Raw genomic sequence first — 23,571 nt, forward strand, 5'->3', positions numbered from 1 at the left:
GCAGAAGCATAACTGCGGTTGTCAAGGGTAACGGTCTACTTGTGATGGTGTGTGGCAAGGTTTGCCAGAGTGGTTAATCTTACCCCGTGACGGCCCCTCTACAGCCTGCTGGTGCGTGGACTGTTGCTGAGCATGCTGAAATATCTATGCGCAGGGGTGCCAGCTGAGAGAGCATTCTTCACAAGTTCCCTATCTCCAAAGATTTGGTAGTATAAAAAACGTGTCTGAAAAAGGCAAAAATGGTTTTGTCAGAATAGGGTTTTATTTTCAGGTTAGCCATGTGGGGTGCTATCTTCTGGTGTCCAGGACTAAACTTTCACAGTGGAAACAAAATGGCAATGCTAACATGTCCAGTTGTTGGCCAAAAATATTTGGTCCCATTTTTGGAGCATACAATAATGTGAACACAAAAACACTTCTGATTGTTGAAATATTTCTTAAAGTGGACTTTTTAGTTTGAAATAATAATAACTATATTGTAAAACATTTAATCCTAAAGTGGCAGTCCAAAGAAAAAAAATGCATGATCCAAAATATATTATTTACCTTGGCATTGGTGACATCTCTCATGAAATTCTATTTAAGGATTCCAAATTTCCCAAGAACTCCTCCTATACTGTAAAGATCTTTTTTAAAATGCAGTGGACAATTGTTGATGATGAAAAACAGCCTAGGGCCACACATAGTCAGTTTGATTTGTTATGCTCTGCAGACGTAGACTTCAACATCAATTTTTAACAAATTTCTTTGTAACTTGCAAAATTTTAGAACTCGTATAGAAAAATTGTTTTTGAAATTATTGAAAACAAATAAGAAAGGCAACATTTTAGAATAATGTTTATTAACCTATGCACATACTGTACATATTTTAAACATTCCAAGGACAGTATAAACTAAACGAGGACTGTCAAAGAATAATAACATGCTTGCTTTATAATAGGGTAATACCTTTTTTTCCCAAAGATTAATAAAATTTTGTAAAATTGTTCTACAATTTCTATCTTATCGTTTTTGGATCCCTGTGACACAATCTGGATTTTTTCTGTTTGTATAGATATACAAAATCACACAATTAAATATAGGAGTAATTATGAATTAGTGGTTTGGAAATAAATATACAGCACCATCATTAATAAATATATTCCACCTATAGGTTTGTAATATACAATTATATGACACATTTGCTGGAATAAAATGGGTTACCAGATGATATACCCTAAAGATTTCAAACTGCCAAGTCCTACCCAGTTAGAGCAAGATCCTGCTTGAACTGATCTGATCCTCCTATGATCCACTTATGACGGGAGTAGCTGAACTAATTGCATCAGTAGTGGAAGAGATTTGCAACCAGTATATTTAGAGCTGGTAGATGAGCCTGAACAAATGGGTCTGATTATTGTGTATGCACACAAATAAAAAAAAAGAATAAAATGTCTACAGTAGGTTTTATTTCTCTGTCTCACAGGTGATAATTGTATGAATATATAGATGGCATACAATGAAAAACTTACAGGTAAGACTTTGCTTTTACTATAGGTGGTCTCCCAGGTGGAATTGTAATATTTGAAGAAAAGAAAGAGTTTATTATAATGTAGAAAGGTGATCCTGAAAAATAGGGTGTTTATGCCCTGAGAGTTTACCTTTGAAACTAAGGTTTTGGTTAGATTTTTAAAGTTAATTACCTGTTGATTGGGTATCCTTGTGAGTTAAATATAACTAGATGAAGCCAAGGAATTTGAATGCAGGCTTAAAGATATTATTATTTTCACAGTGAATTAAGTTGATCATATGATGACCAAGAAAATATAGCTTACATTTTTGTGCTATCTTTGGTCTAATTTCCTTTCGCCTTGGCCAATGCTAAGAAGAACTCATAGTTCTGCTATGGAAGCATTTGACAGTGTACAATGGCATTGGAAGTCAAGGCAAAAGGACATGTTTACCCAGTACTAACAGCTTATATGTGCCAAAAAAGCACTCATTTACAAAAATCATTCAGCCATATAATGACATCAGGAATGGCAAAGCACAAAAAGAAAACTCACATGTTGATTAGTTGACATTCTTTGCCAGATAATGCAAATATTTTATTATGTTTCATTTGTAAGTTATTTGTACAAGATACAAATTCTAAAATCTTTGTAAGTTAATCATCTAGTTAATAAGTTAACAATCTAGTGTCATAAGAACAGCATGTTTAATTTGGTTAACATAACCATAAACATGCATCAGAAAACTCCAAAGGAATATTCCTATTGTATTCCCATTTAATGTGAGGGGAGAAACATACTTTTTTAAAGGTATATCTTTGCAAAAAATTAGTTATTCAATTTCGCCTTCTCCATCATCACATACGAGGCCTTGAATTTCTTTCTCAGGCAGAAGCCCATATTCATTAAAAAAGGCCTCTACATCCCCAGCGAAAAACTCCTCACTGAGATTTTCAGTAACGTTGATAAAGTTACTGATGAGTTCACCTGCCTTGTAGACTAATATGGTAGGGAGGACATCTTTAGAGAACCTTTCTCCAGCTCCTGTATCAGCTGACTTAATTTTACAGAACTTCACAGTTGGATACTCTAAAGCAAGACATGTCAAACAGTTATTCAGTAAATCACAAGCCTTGATTTCATCAGAGAAAATATGAACTATAACTGTAGTACTCTTTCGTTCCTTTTCTATTGCTTCTAAAAATTCATCACCATTTTTTAGGTCACATAGGTACCCATATTTGGGACCAAAGCTCAGCCTCTGGTGCATGACCTGCATACATTGCTTGCGATATTTCTGTAAACAGTTTTCATCTTCTTTGTCATGGATTAATTCATATTCTTGCATACTCATCTAGAAAAGAAAGTACAAAAATGTAATTTAAAAAATTCAATAAAAGTGTAATAAAGCATAAAGTGTTCTTAAAATGAATAAAAGAATGGCCTCTTATATTATTCCTATAGTAGGATTACAGGTGATTGTACATTACTTCCTGCTTGTTCCTGGCAGTACCTGCTCACTTTCCGACCTTAAGACCCGTTTCTTATTGCTGCACCTGACTCCTTGGTGCTTACACAGAATTGTAGCAGCCAAAGTCAGAGAAGAAATATTAGCAGAGCAGATGAACTGCAAATTTAGGCTGCCTTGGAATGCTCCTTTTGAGTTAGCAAAGTTTTTTGCTTACATATTGGAAATCAGATACTTAGGCACTTAAAGTTCTCGTAGTTTTTCTTTTATTTGATAGGTATCAATACATTATGCAACCACTACCACAAAGGGACAGATGGGTCTTTTCACAGTGGTAGTTGCATCTCTCTTCATAAAACTGCCCAATTACAATGGAGGTAGTGACAGAATTGATATGCAAACAAACATCAACTGCTGCCAAGTATCCTTTATAATCTAATATAAAGCATTCACAATATAAACCAAGGTACGTGACTTTTTTTTTACTTGAGTATAAACCATATAACTGCTACCATTCAAAACAGTAATCAATAAAATGCTAATAAAATAAATTTGTGTTTTCTTAAAACATTTATTTAAAGGAGAAACAATTTAAAAAATTTTTACTTTACTTTATTACAGGTTAAAGCTTTTATATTATTTAATTTTTTTTGTTACTTTTGAGTTAGTTATGATTTGTTAATATATATTGTCCTTTTAAGTTGGCTATATTGGGTCATTTTCTCTTAAACGATCTTTTGTGCATTATTTTTGCCCACCAGTAAGTGGCATTTTGTGTGTTACAAAAGCTTGCCTTTTATAGCAATGATTTGTCAAACTGGAGACAAATGCAGTTTGAGGACATGGCACTAGGTGTTATTCGACACAAAGATTCTTTTTCTAATGGTATATTGAGAGAAGAAAAACATTGGTTTATACTATTATTGAGTATACACGTATATCTAAAAAAAAAAAAACCTTACTGCAGCTGCAAAACTTGATAATAACATTTGGATTTACAGGATTAGACATGCATAAACAGATAAAGTGGCAGTTACCTTACGGGTGAATTTTTCTCTTGTATCCTTCTCCTCTTTGCTTGGTGTTTTGTATGGAGAAGACATTTGTCGAAGAATTTCTTTTTTATTTGCAGGAATTGCTTCTTGGTCTTCACTGACAAGTTTAAACTTTCTCCAATCATGTATGACACCTTTAGGTCCTGTGTTAATGTACAGTGAAGAATATTTTTTAAAAATATACCACTTCACAATAAAAGGTCAAATTTTACAGCAGATAGCTCACCCCTCAATAAGGTATATTAAAAAAATTCATGCTAATCCTTCTACTTCAGGAGTCTAGCCTAGGTAAGCCCTGATGTCGGCCAGTGTAAGTGTCTACACAGGTAGGTGAAGTCACAGCCCTATCCGAAGGAATGTTGCCTAGGCCTTGGGGATTGGCTGCTCTGGTCAAATAACTGTGACATCATGGAAACAACATGTTTCCCAATACCCAAAAATCCCCCTTTGTTAGAGCAACTGAGCAAGTATACTGCTCCTACCCTATTTAAGCCTTTCTTTTTTGTCAGTGAGACTTCAGCTAAGTTTTGTACCAACAGAGAGGCAGGGTCCATGCTTAGTTTATTAAATGCTTTACATAAAATGATCACATTTGTGATTAGTTAACTTTTTAATTTATTTGTGTTGAGTTTAAAGAAATATTATAAGTAGAATTCATCATTCATCTTCCATGCAATAACCTTGTGCAAGTTTACAGAAAGTTCAAAGGCATGTTAACTCTTGTAGTAGTGCCCAGGAGAATAAAGCCAATGCTAATGCAGTGCAGTAGATAGCTAAATGTAGGTATAAAAAGCAATGCAAATATATCGCTAGTTCTACACAATTTAAATATTCAGAAAAAAATCATGTTCAAAATTAAACATGTTTTAGGCTGGGTCTACATGGACGGTTTGAAAAAAGCATATAAAAGTTTTCTACCACGTTTTTTTCCTTTTTTATGCACTTTTACAAGCATTTTAAAGCTTGACTTTAAAACGCTAAAAACTTTTATAGACGCCTATGACGCAGTTTACCGTGAATTGCCGCGGTTTTACATAAGCGTTTATAAAAGGTTTACTTTTAACCCTTTCAGGGAATGAGTACAGGGGTACATAAAACCCCTTACTCATACCCTGAAAGTGCTCTGTGATTGGCTCTATGATTGGCTGAGGTTTTCTGTTTCTCAGCCATTCAGCACTAAACTTGAATGGGGAGACTTGTCCCCATTCATCTCTAGTGCTCTGTCATTGGCTGAGAAATAGGAAACCCTGATGACAGCTCAAGCATCATCAGGATTTCCCTTTCCTCAGCCAATCAGGGAGCAGAGCAATCAGTGGAGATCTGCTATGCTGAGAGCTCCGCTCCCCTGATTGCTCCCTGATTATGTCATCAGCTGTCATCAGGGTTTCCTATTTCTCAGCCAATCACAGAGCACTAGAGATGAATGTGGACAAGTCTCCCCATTCAAGTCTAGTGCTGAGTGGCTGAAAAACATAAAACCTCAGCCAATCACAGAGCACTAGAGATAAATGGAGAGCCTTGTCCCCATTTACCCCTAGTGCCTGGGGATCCCTCACTGTCAGGAGGAGTCCCATGGCTGTGCTCATGTCATGATTGCAGCCGTGGGAATCATCCTGTCATTGGAATAACCTGTAAAAAAAAAAAAAGTTTAGTTACACAAACACACACACATTTAATAAAATACTTTAAAAATAAAGCCTCGTCCTATTTTTTACACATAATTTAACTCTTTCAGGGAATGAGTAAAGGGGTTTTATGTAACCCTGTACTCATTCCCCAGGGTGGGGTGGTGGAGATCTGGGAGTCTCCTTATTGAAGGGGGCTTCCAAATTCCAAAGGCCTACTAAAAACGTTTATAAAAGACCCCATTGTTTTCAATAGAAGCTTTCATAAAAAGCTTGAAAACGCTTGTATGTTTTAATTTTGTAAACGTTGCAAGCAACAGTTAAGATAAAGCTCATAAACGTGCCTGAAGGAAACGTCCTGGTATAGATTAGCCCATTGTAATGCATGGGGATTTCAAACATGGGCTTTAAAAGCCTCAGGTTAAACACTGGGGAAGCCGTGTAGACTAAGCCTAAACAGGAGGATTATATTTGAAATACAGTGTTTATTGTTATTTACAGTAGCATCATTATTTTTTATCACAATATTTACTGTATGTATAAAAAGAAGGAAGGGGAATGAATATATAGGAAAAACAGCAAGCCAGAGACCATGATTAACACATTTAACATAAGCAGTGGAGATACAGAACTCCGCCTAAGATAAAAAGGGGAGGTCATAGGGAAAAGAGAAAGAGCTAAAAGCTTCTCACAGTCACCAAGGTCTCCAGGACTGGCAAATAACAGAAGTAACAGTAGTACACCACAATCAGACATTTGGAGCATTTATAATGAAAGCAGAAGGCTATTCTAAACTCCCTCAAGCAAAAACAAAAAAAAAAACCCTGAACCACCTTTTTCAAAAAAAGCTAGACACTACAGAAAAGGCAGAAAAACATAAAGGCAGAATTCAGTTGATAGTCACTCAGCTAATGGACACAGAATCAGCCAATATTTTGCACCAAAGCATTTTATTATTGTGGTAGAAGTCAAAGATTGGCCATAGTTTGGCTATGCAGCCCAGAACATAAAATGAACTACAAAAATTGCAAACTCTTAGCAGGCCAAAAGTTCCCTATACATATTGTAGAAGAAGGAAGCAACTGATGCCATGTATATGTAGCATCATATACATCATTTTCACATAGGAAAGGGGTTTAAAGGGCCTGGACGGCTTTCATTAAGTGTTGTGCTGTATATTTGCAGCTCTTTATTTGGGATCCAGGCCTGGAGTGTCCTGTAAGGAATATGTAGGCTGGACACTCCTCCCTTTTCCAGGCCAATATAAAATTGAGGACAACTTTGGTGAATTTGGCCATTGATAAAAAGAAGAAGGTCTTTGAGACTTGGGGGAGTTTCAGCCTGAGATGAGTTTGCTCAGGTGGACAGGATGTGTGTAGTCTGTATGGTGGGAGAGCCCCGGAGGTCACCCAATGTTTAGGTTGTGAGACCAACAGCTCTGCGGAGAGTGCCAGGAGGCTATTGTTTTTATTGTTATGCTGTGATGACACTGATCCCCTGCAGATGGGAATCCTGAAATTTGGTTTCTGTTAATGTTTTTGTGAATATTTTTTGTAAAATGTGTGATTTTTTTTGTGAAACTTACCCCTTTGCAGCAAGTGTGTGAAACTAATCCCTCACAATATGCATAAATGACCTGAAGTTCAGATAAAACACTACACATAACGTAGTGGGTAGAAAAGGCATTATATAAAAAGAACAAATTTTAAGCTATTCTTCTAAATTGATGACTGACTAAAATACTTAAAATGGAACTATACAAAAAAAGAGGAGATTGTGAGTAGACATATTCTTTATTGATGCTTCCAAATGCTATGTCTCTTCTTTAAAACAAACTTACCTGCAATCTTTTGTATATTATAAAATGTAGTACACATAATTATGTATGCAGAGCCAGGAGTAAATAAACTGTGCACATATGTGGGAGCTTTTTCATTCTGGCATGGTCAGCCATGATTACTGAAGATTATGAATCTGCAAGAGGTTGGGTGAAGTTATTGTGTCCAGCAATGTAGTGAGAAGAGGTAAGTTCATTTACAAAAAAATTGTAAACAGGTAGGTAAGCTACAGAAGAGACATAGCCTGTCCTTTTTGCTATGAGGAACCTGTCTGCTCATAATATTTTCATTTTTAACGTTAGTTCTGCTTTAAAAGGAAGGTAATCTTTTAGGAAACATGTCTATAGGCTAAATAAAGTAAGGTTTTTACCTGTGTTTGTAGCAGATCCTTCAAAATCAGTTTCCTCTTCGAGGCTTTGGGTGTCAATATCCTCCATAACTGATTCTGGGTTCTGTAAACAATATAACATTATTTTAAAATGTTTTACAGGCTTCAAGAAAATATGTATGCATTGTATTGGTGTTTATTACAGTTTGTATATGTAATGATTGTAATCCACAGAATTTCAAGGTTGCCACAAAAAAGCCACAAATCCTACATTAAAAGCACACTCTGCCATTACTTAAGGGGTCTGTTCACATATGTTTCCCCATAAATGTACACAACTTACACAAAGGATTTAAACATTTAAGGGTTTGATGTTTAATAGATATACTGTATGTGGTATGTGCCTTGGTAGTTACTTTGGGTTGTCCATAGGTCCAATTTTTTATATCTTAAATTCAGTTTCATGAGGCAGGGGTACCAGAGTCCTACTCAATATTATTCCAAAAGTAAAAAATAGGCTATCCTAGAGAGTGCTGACATGTTCCTTTAAATGTTAGAAAAGCTTTTATTCAATCAGGGATCACCAACTATATGTGCATTGCTTTAAAGCCAAGTAAGTTGCGCACAAAACGGAACATTCATGCTTTAGATTATAGGGAGTTGTCTATCTATTGTTGCAAGCTTACAAATGTAACTATGTTAACATTACTCTCCAGTTATTAATAAATAAATGCTAAATTGCTGTACAGCCTTCTTGCTGAGATCCTCATTTTCTAATCCATTCCTGGTTGTACTAGGGTAGTTAATTTGAAATATTTTCAAAACTACCATTGCTTGCACATTGCTTTTTATCAGGGACAATAACGCTGATATTACGTTTCAGCGATAACATTTTTTACAGTTACAGATCAGATTAAAAACTATATTGGAGGATTGAATTTGAATGGTGATAGAGTTATAAATGAAAGATAAGCAGATGGCAAGAGGAAACAGATGTCATCAGTAAAAAGTTCTGTAACTTTGGATTTCAGTAAACTGAGTGGACTTTGTTTAGATGGTTACTTTTGCTTATAATTGCTGACACAGATAGTACTATATAAACTGTTTGAAAAAAATGAAGTTTAAATATAAACATAAAGTGTTTGATAAATACTTAAAATATATCCACATTGCACATATATCACAACTAGAGGTGGTAGTAAGGGAAAGGGAGTTAAAATGCTTCCGGTCAGAACAGTCATGAAATCCGAGTTGAAATTCATATTTTTATTAAAATAAGGTTTAAAATATTTTTCTTTTTGAAGAAACATTGGTAAGAAATCATACCCATTGGGGGAAGTTTAAATACATTTTTCGTTTACATTCACTTTTCATTGTGCTAATATAATGAATTTAAATGCCAAAATGGCAAAAAAAATTACCTTGGAAAGCATAGAATCAGTGTAAGTTCACTTTTCTAAATCCATTTTTCTGTTCATCTCCAATTGTGCTCTTAGTGGTTTTGGTGGTGGTGCAATTACAGGTTGCTGAAACAGGTCTCCAATCATGGATTTATTTTTTTAGTAAACATAAATCACTGCACAATGGTGACAGACAGTGTAGGATGTTTTGAAGTGACAACTGCACCTGCCATACTCTGATATGACACTTGAAGGTGGACAAGACAGCACTTAAATTTCATACTCATACAAGTCTAATCAAATGTCCAGTTTCATGGTCCAGTAATTCTTTGGTTAAAGAGTTATAAAATGCCATGTAAGGACACTCAATGGACTAAAGGACCATGAAAATTCTTTTTTTTGATGGATGTTCCCACACAGTACCTTTTTTTTTTTTATCTCCACTGATGTTATCATCCCTGTCACCTGGTTCCAATGTCTTGTCCAGGACATCAATATTATATTCTGAGCCCTGACCCTGAGTATGCCAAAAAACTTTCCACTTATTGCGGCTTGTCTACCTGCTGTTTTCCCAGCCCATGTTTTTGGTATTGCATTACCACCACTACTACAATCATTACTTCTAATACCATCATCAAAACTACCTCCACCAGCACCACTAATACTGGTATTTTGAGTGTTGTGGGGGAAGCAGGGGTATCCTGGCTTAAGGGTAACTTAAAGGTAACATTTTAACTGTCTTCTTGTTCCTGTTGTTACTGAGATGGTGAATGAGCCAGCCAGTCCACAAGGTGCTAAGCTTACTTTTTTGGTAGAATGACATCCGACTCAAATTTGGATGTTATATTTACCCCCACCCCTGTTTGGGAATTGGTCACTTTCCGACTCCCAGGACCAGCCCTGACAGAAGTTTGAATAAGCTCCGATCAAAAAGCTGGTGAAGGCGATGCTAGTATACTGGCATTTTACACAATTCAATACCTATGGATCTACAACACCCCTTTTGGGAACTGTTAATGTAATTGTATCAAAACAAATAATTATTTAATCAATTAATATAACTAATATAATTAAAAATTAGGAAAATACTTATAAACAAAAATGGGCCAGTACAGGTAGGACAGATAAAAAGTTTATATTACCTCTAATACATAACACTAAATATAACTGTCTGGGACAGGTTAAAATCTGTGTTATTTGCATACAAAAAAAGAGATATGGCATAATGTTAAATGGAATTCAGGCAGAATTGCCCATACAAGAAAAGGTCCATTTGCTTAAACTGCGCAGGCACGGGTGATCACGCATGTAACCATTTATAAGAATGTTACTACTCCAAGGATAGGCTGAAGTGCCCCTACTAAAGTAACCTCATTGCTCAAATCCCGCATGCGCACGTCGTGGGCAGAAGCGCCCATACTAAGAAATCCTATTGCCCTTAGGAGTGTGGGCACTGGAAGCCACGCTCCTATTGAGAGATTTTGTCTGGACAAGGGCAGAAATGGAAATTACAGGGAAATACTCTTTCCTTTCCACTGTGAAGGCGCATTAGATGACTCCTACGCAGTATTTACACTTTTTTCTTCTACATGTTAACCCATAAAAGGACTGACCATCAGCGACACAAGTCTTTTTGCGGCATGCTGATGATGGTCAATCCGGTTTATTAAGCCTCCACCATAAACTATAGTAAGACGTTCTTCCATTTCTTGAACCTTAAGGTAGGTCTTTTTCTAACGATTCATCATCATTACAATGAGATTGTAATGATGATGAAATTGAAACGCAAAATATATTGTACAATAAATCTATGACAGGACATAGTTATTGAGTATGATACAGCTACCGAACAATTTAAAATTAATTTAACGTATAAAACAAAACTTCAATTGTGATAAAATAAATGATAATTTATTATAAAAAATGTTTATATCTTTTATCGCATCATTGATTGCTGGATCAAAATATTCCTTTGGAAAAGAACATAAAAGCTGATTTGAATGCAAAATCTATATCATTCTTTAAAGGTATACCCCCTAGTGGGTATTTAAGATTATACAGCATATTACCAACCATTTATAAGATATATGTATACTTAGATAGATTAATCTTTATATATATTCTACAGGATACAATTGTCATGTCCAATCAAAATATTTTTTTTTTTTAAATTGGTTTAATTTCTTGTGGAAGACAGTGTATGAGCTTAGCATACTCAGTAGGTAAGAATGATAATTTATATATATCATAAATACAATATAGGATGTATAACATAGTTCAACATCCTTAACCCCCTTACGGTATTCCCGAGTGGGGTAGATTTTACTTGCAAAAAGCGGTAATCCCGAGTCACACTTGGAGTCGCCAAAAACATAAAAAAAAAACCTTGGTCCCTTGGCGTCCTGCTCGTCCTTGCAGGTCCTCGGGACATGTCTTCCTCTGTTATTCAGCTGCCGACTGCAGAGAGGTTCTCCGGGGTTTACCAGTGGCATCGGTGCATGCGTCGGTGCGGGCAGGAGGCGCACCCGGAAGTTCAAATAATTTTGTATTGGATTCAAAACAAAATAACTGTATTGAATGCAATACAAAGAAATCTTTATATAATATATATATATATATATATATATATATATATTATATGTATATTATACATGCTACTGTACAGGTATATTACAAGTTTTAGTATTTTTATGCACCCTTGTTTTAACAGATTTTTTTAGTTTTTTTATTTTAAAGTTTATTATTAAATTTATTAAATATTGGACATATTTTGGTGAGTTAAAATGCCTAAAAATTATAGGCCTACAATGTAAAATAAATTTCAATGCCAAAAAATGTAACGCTTTTTGCATGAAAATACGGACAGAATTAGAACGCCAAGGGGGTTATTATATATATTATACATATACCTTATTATTATTATTATTACACAGTATTTATATAGCGCCATCATATTACACAGCGCTGTACAAAGTCCATAGTCGTGACACTAACTGTCCCTCAAAGGGGCTCACAATCTAATGTCCCTACCTCAGTCATATGTCATTATTGTAGTGTAAGGTCAATTTTTGGGGGGAAGCCCATCAACCTAACTGCAGGTTTTTGGAATGTGGGAGGAAACCGGAGTACTCGGAGGAAACCCACGCAGACACGGGGAGAACAATGTCAAATAATGCTAAATTCATGTGGACAAACAGCCAGACTTACATTTACGTTGATCACGAGGTATAAGTAAGTCAGTTTAAGTAAGATAACATTCACTTTGGTAGTTGGTTCACTTTATATCACAATTCAACATGGTGTTTGAGAGACATTTATTGACAGACACAAGTAAGTTAATTACCTTCTTTAATGGTCTATCTGAGTATTACTATATATTATTATGCTTATCTATCCCTTATCATGTAATGCATGTAGTGAATAATTTCTAGTTATATCTGTGAATGCTATAGAGTATAAAGCTAGGATGCAATATGGACTATAATAATTGTACTATATCTTATGTATTACTATAGTTTTGAATTCTCAAAAAAAAAACCTGAGGAAGCCTTTGTTGGGCGAAACACATCGGGATTCAGAGAAAAATCCCCTATTTATGTCTGTCATTGTATATATATGTTAATATTGTTCACTAAGTCATCCTTATTTAAATTAGTAGGACCGTGTTAGAGCTAGGTTCTAGCATAGATGAGTTAGGTCTAGATTAGACTCTAATACTTTTATTAAATAAATCACCTACACATAACCGATCATTGTGCTACAAAAGGCCTGTTTTTCTCCTTCCCTCTACTTATATACATTGAATTATGCAAAAGATTTAATCTGAGTTGAGGATCCTCTAGTGGCTGGTTTCTTCTGAATCCTCGTTCTGTTAGTCTTATTTCAACCCATTGATGACATCTTAAAACTAGAATATTTTGTGTCAGTCAAAATGTTTACACTCACAATGGGCCTGATTTATTAAAGCTTTCCAAAGCTGGAGAGGATACGCTTTCATCAGTGAAGATGGGTGATCCAGCAAACCTGGAATGGATTTCTTCAAAGTGTTTTTGTCACATTCATATTCTCTCCATAACATTTTCATCCACCACAAATAAAGGCACCTCTTACTGAATCATATCCATTATTTCAATATATATATTTTTTACCATCTTACCAACTTATGGAGTCTCTACATCCCAAACTGTTATGGGAGAGACATTTTATATTAGGACAAGGCTGCCTGTGAATTCAAGCTCATATATAGTCTACAAATCCAATTTTCAACTTTGAATTTTAGGAGCCAAAATGTTGTGAGGTTGTACTTTTATCATGCTAATAAAATGAACTGTGCAAGGAATATGTGTGCGTTCCCTCAAAAGACACTGTGAGTGTTTGAGGACATATAAGGAGCATGTAAAGGCTTCTTGTGCTTCATAGACAGGTTTCTTGTCCGAATCTGATGATGGCTACTAAAGCAGAGTGCATATAGAAGGCAAACAGATTAACACACAAGGATTGGTAGGTAAAAAGACCTTCTGACCCGCCTGACACATGATAGAAAATATAGACTGGCTGGATGCAGACTGAAGGTCCAGGCAGCCCAAATAGCCAGGAGGCACACTATTTCATTTGTGTCTGCTTGGTGCTGCAAACACCAACAAAAGTAATCATTCCATAAAATGTATTGACAGTGGCCTTTAGCAAACACTGTGGGCCTGATTTTTTAAAGCCTTCCAAGGCTGGAGAGGATACACTTTCACCGGTGAACCTGAGTGAATCAACAAACCTGCAATTGATCTGGTCCAGCATTAAAAGCATTTGCTAACAAATAAATTACTTTTATGAAATCCATTCCAGGTAGCTGGATCACCCATGTTCACTGATGAAAATGTATCTTCTCCAGCCTTGGAGAGCTTTAATAAATAGTGGCCCTGTGTGTACCTGTGTTTGTGGGTGTTTTGCAAGCATTTATTGACATTTTATCACTGTTCAAATATTCCAGGCTGTGTTCTCTTTGCAGCCCAAAAATGCAACACTCAAAAACACTTTGGTGTGTACTGGCACATTGGAATGGAACCCTTTTGTGGAATGTTAAATGCCCATGAAGTTTAAAGAAACTGTACTAACAGAAAACTTGTACTTCGAAAAAAAACGAAACTACTAAATACTGTTGTACTTGCAGCCTATGGAGGTAGGAAGAACAGCGGAGCTGGTGAATATCATAAGGGGCATGTCCAAAAAGCATAAAGGCTCTTGGCATAATAAGCCATAGAGGTGAAAAGTATGTGACCAAGTAAAAAGTGAGTTTATTAGATTATGTTGCTGTCTATCAGCCTAGTAGCAATCTTTTTTTACTTAATTTTACTATTACTTTTCTAAATTGCGTGTTCCATTCAGTTCTTACATGTGAGGTTAGGTAAAAGAAAAAGTGCGTAGAAGAGAATGTATTGACATATTCACCATATTACTGCTTCTCTTTTGATAAATGGCAGGACAAGAGCAGCGATGCAAAGAGGACGAAGATAGGCATAGGAATAGGTTCAAGCCTTTTAACAACTGACTACAATCTATTTCTATAAATGGGAGAAGGACAAGGACAGCTATGCGATGAGGAGGAAGATTGGCATAGGAATAGGTTTAGGCCTTGCACATTTAAAAATTTAACAATTTGAAGGGTCTATAAAATTTATGTTAGAAGATCTTAGTTACATTATGATGAGCAATTTAGGCAATGTTTGCTCATCCCCATCTGGGATGTGATATACTTTTCTGGATGAGGGTTATGAATCCCAGAGCAGTAAATGTGATCGAGGACAGGAGTGGGATGTCACCAGCTTCAGGAGCAGTTCTTTCCCATAAGCAAAGTTGGCTCACACAAGGAAATATGGGATTGCTTGGCAACCAAAGCTGATTCTGGCCATCATAGCTTTGATGCCAGAATCCTGGATGAATCAGGCAGGTAAAACACAGTATTGCAGACGATACGTCGCCGGTCTCTTTCTTCAGTATTGACCTGCCTGATCATGCAAATTTAAAGTGGAACTATAAACAGTAAACCTGATTTTGTTTGATTCGTCATGTAAGCTAATAATAATACAACAAAGGTGTCATGTGTGTTCATATGTATATATAATTTTTATCATATACCTTATTTCCTTTGGGTTCAGCCCTGACTAAGTCATGGACACTCTAACCTGGGCGCAGCTAGGGGAAGGTTACATTATCTGGGGTGGGAAAGAAAAAGAAAGGCAGGTCTGTGAAGGTAGGAAGAATGCCCAAAAAGTGTAAAAGCTCTGGACATAAGGCAGAAGTCACCAATATTGGTGAAGCCAGGGAAGCAAAAGTCCAGCCCACCGAGCCCACTAACTTCTTGCTTTTTGTTGGAATGTAGTATCAGGTGAGGATTATTAGTATTGCTATTGTGGATTATTATCAGTTCTGAAATGTTGTTGCAGTCACAGCAGTTCCTTGATAGTGCCAAAAAACCAAGTGGAGTATTGCAAAATAGATGCACCTTGCCTTTTGGTAAAGCTTAAATCCCTGTGGTTGGGGCTGAGAGTGGCGAGTAAAATAGTATATGGGAGTACTCACTGCCCCCATTTGATCTGTAGCTGCTGGCTGGTACAGGTGGTTATGGCATGTATTCTTGGTGGCATTGTCAATGGCCTAATTTGTTAATGTGTGTTTATTTTTATTGTTACTGTCCCTTACCCCCTCCTTTGGGCTCAGCCCTGCCCACATCCATCGAGGCTTTGGAAACTCTTTCATCCATCCATAAATGCAGACTTATATCTTTTTATACACAGACATCTGTGTGACTGACTGCACCCCATAAGGTAAAGGAATTGAAGTAGAACTCACTTACTGCGCACTGCACATGGAAAGCACACTCAGTGCCAAGGCAAACTCCCACACATTTAGGCCAACCACATTCCCAATCACTTCCATTCAACCAAATTGGAGAGGTAGGGTACAATTTTTTGCATATTTTTCATGCAGAGGGGTTCTTAAAAAGTGACATGTTGCTTTTGGCTGTGTGGTTGTTTTTTCCTCCATGTAAGAAAGAACTGCATTGCTACCCTAACTGCAAGGGCAACCTGGGCAAAAACATGAATCTGTAGTTTGGTTTGCTGCTCTCTGAGGCACAAACACGCACAGGCAATCAGAGCAAACATATTAGGTAGACACACATATAGCATCAGTGCAGGTACACAAGCACACACATACAAAGTCCAGCTGAGCACTCAGCTAAAGAACACACATACATCATAGACAACATAGTCAGACTACACATAGGTAATTCTTATCTAGAACATGTAATACTTTACTTATTAATAGGTAATTGCTAGTATAAGGTTGTATCTACATATTAAAATGACTTTTTCTGCTCTGAACATCATTCTGATCATTCTTCATTCAACAGGAAGATTGCCCTGTTGGTAGTCTCTGATCTAGCCTAATATGTTTGCTGTGTTGGTGCAAAACACAAAAAAACCCTCTGACAAATAAGCAGCAGCAGCACATAACAACATTTAGTGTTTGTAATATGTTGTGCCTTTAGTACCACATATGAAAAATTTTGAACAAAAGTAGGTTTATACTTGGAAATCAGTGGTCTACAGCCCTGCTGGGGGTTCTACAGATACATGACACAAAACATGACACACCACAAGAACATTATTTCATAAGTGTAAACAAATCTTTTGATGTATCTTTTTTTGTGTTTATATGTTGTTTTAAAGCTAAAATCATCCAGTCGTTTACAGCTAGACATCTCCATTTTAGCCTTTTTTTAGATTCATTGTTTGCAGTTGCGCACATAATCATCTATGACACCAGCCATTTGAGGGCTTGAAAGTTTGTTTGAAAGCTTTAATAAGCACACTGGAGTATATGGTTCATAAAGCATATAAAGGTGTGAGAGTTGATATGGATAAATGTCCCTACTGCACCAGCCCCTGAATCCAAAGATGTTAATGCAGCCTTGTTTACAAGTTTTGTTAACTTCTTTGGTACTTTGCTGCATACTGTAATTAAGGAGGTAGTGACATTTAGCAACATGCCCATGTTTCTTTACGCTTTAGCACCCAGTTTAGCTTCTTTGTTTCTAGAGAAAACTCTATATGAACCTGTTCTTAGGTGGTTATCTTTATAAAACACTGCAGTTGATTACCTTTCTGCATAATACTCTTTCGGTAAATCTGTAAAAACAGTATAGCTACTGACACTAATAAAACACATAGATAAAAACACTCTCTGTATAATATCTTTTTTCATTTTTCAATCTCTTGCACTAGTAATGGGCAACAACAAATCCAGAAAAAAGCTAAATGCTTGCTATAATTGGCACTATAAATAAAATATATCTATTCTATAAATGGTCTAGATTCACAATGGAACACAAAGAAATTATTTTCATTACTATGGTTACTCTTCAATGAAAAGGAATAACCCCCTAATGTTTAATTTGTGTTGCCATTACGTTGCCATTGAATTATTTGAATGTATTAACTTTCATACTGATTATTTTTTATTTATTTTTTATTTTGTATCAGCTTCACCTGAAAATGCTGTATTCCCCACATAGGAAGTTGTGAAAACTTTTCTGCTTGCAATGTCACTCTCCAGGCACAAGAGCTGAGTACACAAAATGTTTACTTATTATGATTTGAAACAAAGATCATTATTTAAAACCATTTGATTTGAAAAAAATAGTTACACTTATTTTTTTACACTTATGTTATGACAAGTGACCTTTGGTGTTTTATAAAATGAGGAAAAGCAATTTTCTACATGTTTCACATACAAACCAACAATTTCTAGAAGTGCAGCAACAAACTTTCATCAATTGTCTTTGACATCCAGGTACTTACTAAAGATGTCAAACTGTTAAATCGATAGATAGATAGATAGATAGATAGATAGATAGATAGATAGATAGATAGATAGATAGAACTACCAGCACCACTTTTTATGAAACGTCTGACATGACAACCAGGTGACATTCAGTTGGTGGTGATTATACAATAGTTGCCATTCAATAGGGAAACTGCTCTACCTTCTACTACCTTCAAGCAGTAGAATAAAAGGAAGATAAACATAAACAATGCCAACATGTTACCACGTAAAATTAAAACTGTTTAGCTGCAGAGCTGCTTCCTAAGTGGGCTGCTCTGTGTTAGACCTAGGACAAATTTTGGATATAATAATTGTAAAAAGGCTTAGTTAGGAAACACATCCCAGTTAACTGTTTAGTGTAAAATAACAGAAAGTTGTTCTCTCCTCCCCAAGTCATCCTCCCAGTTTCAGCTATGAAATCTAAAAACCACATTAAATGACCACATCATTTTCTGTTGCTCCCTGCCCTAGTACTTAGTTTTCTTCTGACCAAGATAACCTGATTTTCTACTGCAGTGCAGATTTAAAGGAGAAAAAGGAGTTACAAGACACTAAATGTTATAAACTATGTACAACGGTATTAGTCAGAATAAACTTTACACCTCGGTGCACATTACTGGTGAATCTTTTGTATCCCTTGTCAGTATTACATTGTAAAACTAAATCTTACCTTTTCTACATTCTGGAACTGTAAAAAGTGCAATTCCCTTCATAGGGACACCATTTTTCTTTCATTACTTTTTTCTATCAATCTTGTAACTAGAAGTAACAGCAATGCAGAAATGGTAGGATATAGTAAGAGTGTCATATGCGGACAGGTGGAGGTTTAAAATTGTATAGTTGTTTTCCCTCACACACAGCAGATGCATCACATGTCTAACTTTTCTTTAAAATATCCAGGATTTTAACAGGTTCCATCTGAACAGGTCAGTAAGTGGTCTTTCCAAATGGTAAGAAAAACTGTGGCAAAAAAACTTGCAACTTTAATGTATGACCTGTTATTGTTCTGCTAAGAGGGGACAATGCAAAGCTGGAAGTATACTTAGATAAGGAACATTAACAACATAACCTGAATGTTAAAGAGAAGATTTTGATGACTGCAATTTGGGGATGAGTCTGTCTAACAAAAGTACAACTGGTGACCCAGATGATAAGTATTATGCTTACTAAATTGTAGTGGACCATAGAGAACAATACAACGTCATCCTCCCAATGTCTTTCTCCCAATGTGTTTTCTACTCTGTATGTAATGCTGTCACCCCTAGATATGAGGGACTATAAGTGTGAAGTGTGAAGAATTGACATTTCTGTTTGGTCTTTTTCAATTTTTACCTTACTAAAAGTTTGCTTGTGTAGTTGTGTCCTCATTGAAGGGATTATCCATCATATCCTGTCCTGCTTCAGTTTAAACATGGCTAAATTTAAATTCTGACCTAGAATAAAATATTAAATACTAAAAGAAGTACCTTTCCTGCAGAAAACAGTGCTCTGGGCTCTCTACAATGTCAGTCACAAAGACCAAATAGCAGACATTTGATCTTATGATCTCTGCTAAAGGGGTTTAAGAGATTGACATTCAAGCAGATCTGCCCAGTCAATATCTCTTCCTAAATTCTAATCCCTCTTGTTTTGTAAAAAGCATGTGATCAATAGTGTGAGATTTGATCACAGTTTGTTTAACACTTTTTTTCCCAAACAGGCAAAAGCCAGATAGTATTTTTACTGTCCATGCCATTAAGGGGGGTGGATAGTAGGTATGAAATGTAAGGCTGCCTGATTTCAGAATATTTCGGTGCTGCTCCTCACTGTGGGACTTCCTGTTGTTAGTACCTGGGAGTTATACTGCAAACAGTTCACAATTCAACCCACAGTTTTATTGGTACATTACCATTTTCCTTAGTATAACAAAATACAAAGAGTTGAAATATTGGTAAGTAGTGCCTTATACTAGACTTTCTCAACCTTGCTAACTTGCGAGAACCTTTGAAAAAAAATTGGGGAATCCCCGCTATAAGTATAATATCCACAGGTCACAATGTATTATCGTGTTGGTCAGTGGGAAGAATGCCTCTTACATTGCTGACCAGTGGGAAGAATGTCATCATTACAGATAACCATAAAGATCATTGGTGTCCGTAAAATGAATTCAAAGGCAGAAATGGGACCCCTAGGAACCTCTGGAGGAACCCTAGGCTGCCACTGAAACACTGTTGAGAAACACTACCTTATACTGTTAGCAAAGCACATTATTTTAATCTCAACAAGACATTCACAGACATCTGTTTAAGTCAAGAATGTATTTCATAGGAAAAAAATAAAATTGCATTGTTGGAAAATTAGCCATGAAGTGTGCCAAGGGAATTATTTATGTGAATCATGTGAATATGTGAAAACTTGCAAAGTGTATTTTAGGAAAACTCCTAATCTTATCGATTAAAAGAAAGATTGAATTATTTACACACAAAACCATCACAAGCAAAGTTACCATAAATTATTTTCATTAATCTATTTACGTCAATAAAACTTGTTTAAAAAGCTTACTAGAATACCAAAAAAAAGGACAAACATACTCATCACACAGCTTTCTTTTATATTCAAGAAACCCAATAAATGAAAAAGCAAGCATACTTCCAGGTGAAATTTTTTAAAAATGCTATAAAAAATATTATTTGTGCTTGTTTTAAATTGATTTAGAGAAGTTTACTGTACTTCAGGTATCAGCTTCCTCATCTGTTACTGGTGTCCGCTTTGTAGGTCACTATGCAAACAATTCTTTATGTATGGTAGAGTTATTTTGGATATTTATGAAGGCCTTGGAAAACAACTATTTACGTGATTACAGAGGAAATAAATATCTATCAAAATAATATTTATTTTAAACCTATAGATCACATTTCTAACAAACCTTTTCATAAAAATATTTACCTTTGCTGATGCTCAGCTTCAGTTTTGTGTGATGGCCAATGTCCTTGAGCAACAAGGGATTAGCCAGATACAGAGCAGCATTTGAGAGCAGGTGGACAGATTAGGAATGAGGTTTAGCTCTCTGGATAATAATGATGACACTTGCAGAAATAGCTCAGTGTAAGTAATAGGATTATGATAGAGGATTTGGAAAATGTTGTTTATTAGTGTACACCAATAGGAAGCTGCTGAAATTCAGTTTCTATAGGAGAGTTCCCAGTTTTCTTCATAAATTCATTATCCTGCCTACATCACTATGTAGCAACTGCTAACGCTACAAAACCCTAACAAAATATGTTTGCCTGAATAACTAGAAAATTGGACATTCTGTAAATTTATTAATGACATGGTTGTTCAAAACATCTCTTATCATTCCACTCTATATTCCACTCATTTCACTATATTTTAGACGAGAAAATAAATGCAGAACTATTACTAGTTTTTAGAAATTGTTCTCTTCATATTACAAAACACCCCTAGTGATTTGTTACTAGTTTAATCAAAAAATTCAAAATGTGCCAAAAAAAAAGTCTTGGTGAGAAACAACCAGTTTGCTGACCCTAATGGCAATACATTGCAGACACATTGTCCACCCACTGTTTTAGGTCTGGAACATGGACTTTAATCATAGCTGATTTAAGATCAGTTTTTTTCTCTTTGCTTGTTGCTGGCATTGTGACTCTGTGAAATGCCTGAAACCATTATGTAATATGCTGAGACCTGGCAACAAGGAGTCAGCTGGTGTGCCAAGATCTTGGCACAGAACTGTATGCTTTCAGTCCTGCCAGCTCTAATATATTGTAAAGTAGGAAATACGGTTAGAGGTAGGGTAAGATTTAGGTATGGAAAATGCTAAGGTTATTTGAATAAGGGAAAATTGTTGAGGTTAAGCTAAGGGTAAAGATTTGGGCTTAATGTTTTCGTTTATAAAAAGGAGTTAAATTATTGGGTTCAAGTTAAGAATTAGCTTTAAGGGTTAGTTTGGGTGGTAAGGTGAGGGTGAAAGCCTCAAATGTACCCTCCAGGTTTGTAGATTGGTGGGTTTAAACTTCAAATCATCTGGAAATTATTTCAACAACTAAAAGTAGTCTGAAATATAGGCAACTATATTCAACTAACTAGGTGTAGTGTACTTTGCTCATTAAAATGCTAACATTTTAATAATATAGTATCTTATTTTCATGTGCTTGATAAAAATTTCACTACCTGTTGCACTCAAATAGGCAACTAAAAGTTGAAAACAGGTCACAATACCCAGGGCAAGCTATGGGGAGTAGTCCACCCTGGTAACCCAACAGTAAATAGGGTCATCGGTCCACATTGTATCAACCCCATAGTCCCATGGCCATCAACTTTCTGCTCCAACACTGCTGGTGATTGGTCTGTACCTAACAAAGTTGGAAGGTTAAAAGAGGTCTCTTTACAGGTCCAGGTGGCACTACTGCAACTGTGAGATGGATGTGTACAATCCTTAGCCACATGCATAAACACAGAAATCGTGGAAAAAATCAGCTGGGGACGGCGATGGTAACGACGAACCAACGGGCCCTATAGCTGGGGAGTTGACGATACCTAAATTTGAAGGATTTCCCAAAGATAAATTATTCTTTCCAGTAACATTTATTTTTAGCACTATTAAGTATTTTAATAATATTATATAACTACAAAAACGGATAATAAAGGTATATACACATTTGTAATTGGTTTCAGTAACTATATATCATATATTTTATAGGTATTAAACTTAATTACATAGAGATGTAAATGTATGTGTGTTTACTTCCTAAATTCTAAAAATATTCCTAAACATTCTAATATTTTATTTCATTATATATAGATGATGTATAAAACTACTAAACATTTCATTTTTGTCTGTATTGATTTTGTGTAACATTATGCTGGTGAAGGTTATTTGTACATTAATGAGAATAACTGATATTCTGTTAGGAATGTTTATAGCAGGGTCTATGCTGAATCCAATACCTTTTGATTACCAAGATTATGCTGACTCCAGGGGACCTGTGTGTAGGTTTGTCACATATAATACATTACTGCTCATCTGCTGTTAATTAAAAATAATCTGGTTAATGTGTAATTTATCAGGCATTTTGTCTCCCTGACACTGAAATTAAGACATTCGTTGCAGGGAGATAGTGATAAGGTTTCCAGTAACTAAAAGAAAAATGTGGTAAGACCTAACCTAGATATAACTCCTAAACATAGTATTATTAATGATTCTGTTGCCTAATCCATTCGTACCAAATGTCATTGTTCAAAATGGAAAATTCTTTCTTTTAAATAAATGTTTATGCGAAATAAGTTATCTATTTATGCATCTAAAACTAAACTAAACCTAAAAGAGAGGGGAGTTTAGTTAAGTCATTGTGACCAGGCAGTTTCTTTTATTGCACAAGAGACATAGCTTGTTCCTTCTACCAGTAAAAAATGGAACCAGAAATTATATGTCATTCTAGCATGGCTCATTAACATGGCTGATCTCAAACCCAGAAGGAACTAACTGAT

At 35.7% G+C, this 23,571-nt stretch overlaps 1 protein-coding gene across 3 annotated transcripts; it reads right to left on the reverse strand.

Moving 5' to 3' along the window:
* Positions 1 to 824: 824 nt before the first annotated feature.
* On the reverse strand, positions 825 to 21,125 carry PDC (phosducin). 3 transcript variants are annotated; one of them, XM_072420128.1, is made up of 4 exons: positions 21,010 to 21,125; positions 7,847 to 7,928; positions 3,996 to 4,156; positions 825 to 2,844 (listed from the first exon to the last, which is right to left on the reverse strand). In XM_072420128.1, exons 2-4 carry the CDS (start codon positions 7,911 to 7,913, stop codon positions 2,323 to 2,325), a joined length of 750 nt encoding a protein of 249 aa, XP_072276229.1. In that variant the 5' UTR covers positions 7,914 to 7,928; positions 21,010 to 21,125; the 3' UTR covers positions 825 to 2,322. The 3 variants fall into 3 exon arrangements, with proteins under 3 accessions (XP_072276229.1, XP_072276230.1, XP_072276228.1); XM_072420129.1 differs by lacking the exon at positions 21,010 to 21,125 and adding an exon at positions 19,551 to 19,594; XM_072420127.1 differs by lacking the exon at positions 21,010 to 21,125 and adding an exon at positions 9,226 to 9,446.
* Positions 21,126 to 23,571: the final 2,446 nt, after the last annotated feature.

The sequence above is a fragment of the Pyxicephalus adspersus genome, chromosome 8, assembly GCF_032062135.1.
Source record: "Pyxicephalus adspersus chromosome 8, UCB_Pads_2.0, whole genome shotgun sequence".
In the NCBI taxonomy this organism is placed as follows: domain Eukaryota; kingdom Metazoa; phylum Chordata; class Amphibia; order Anura; family Pyxicephalidae; genus Pyxicephalus; species Pyxicephalus adspersus.

Coding starts and splice junctions, on each gene's coding strand:
- PDC (XM_072420127.1), bottom strand. Junction 4,157..7,846: donor AGGATCTGCTACAAACACAG/GTAAAAACCTTA, acceptor ACATTAACACAG/GACCTAAAGGTGTCATACAT. Junction 2,845..3,995: donor GAGAAAAATTCACCCGTAAG/GTAACTGCCACT, acceptor TTTCTTTTCTAG/ATGAGTATGCAAGAATATGA.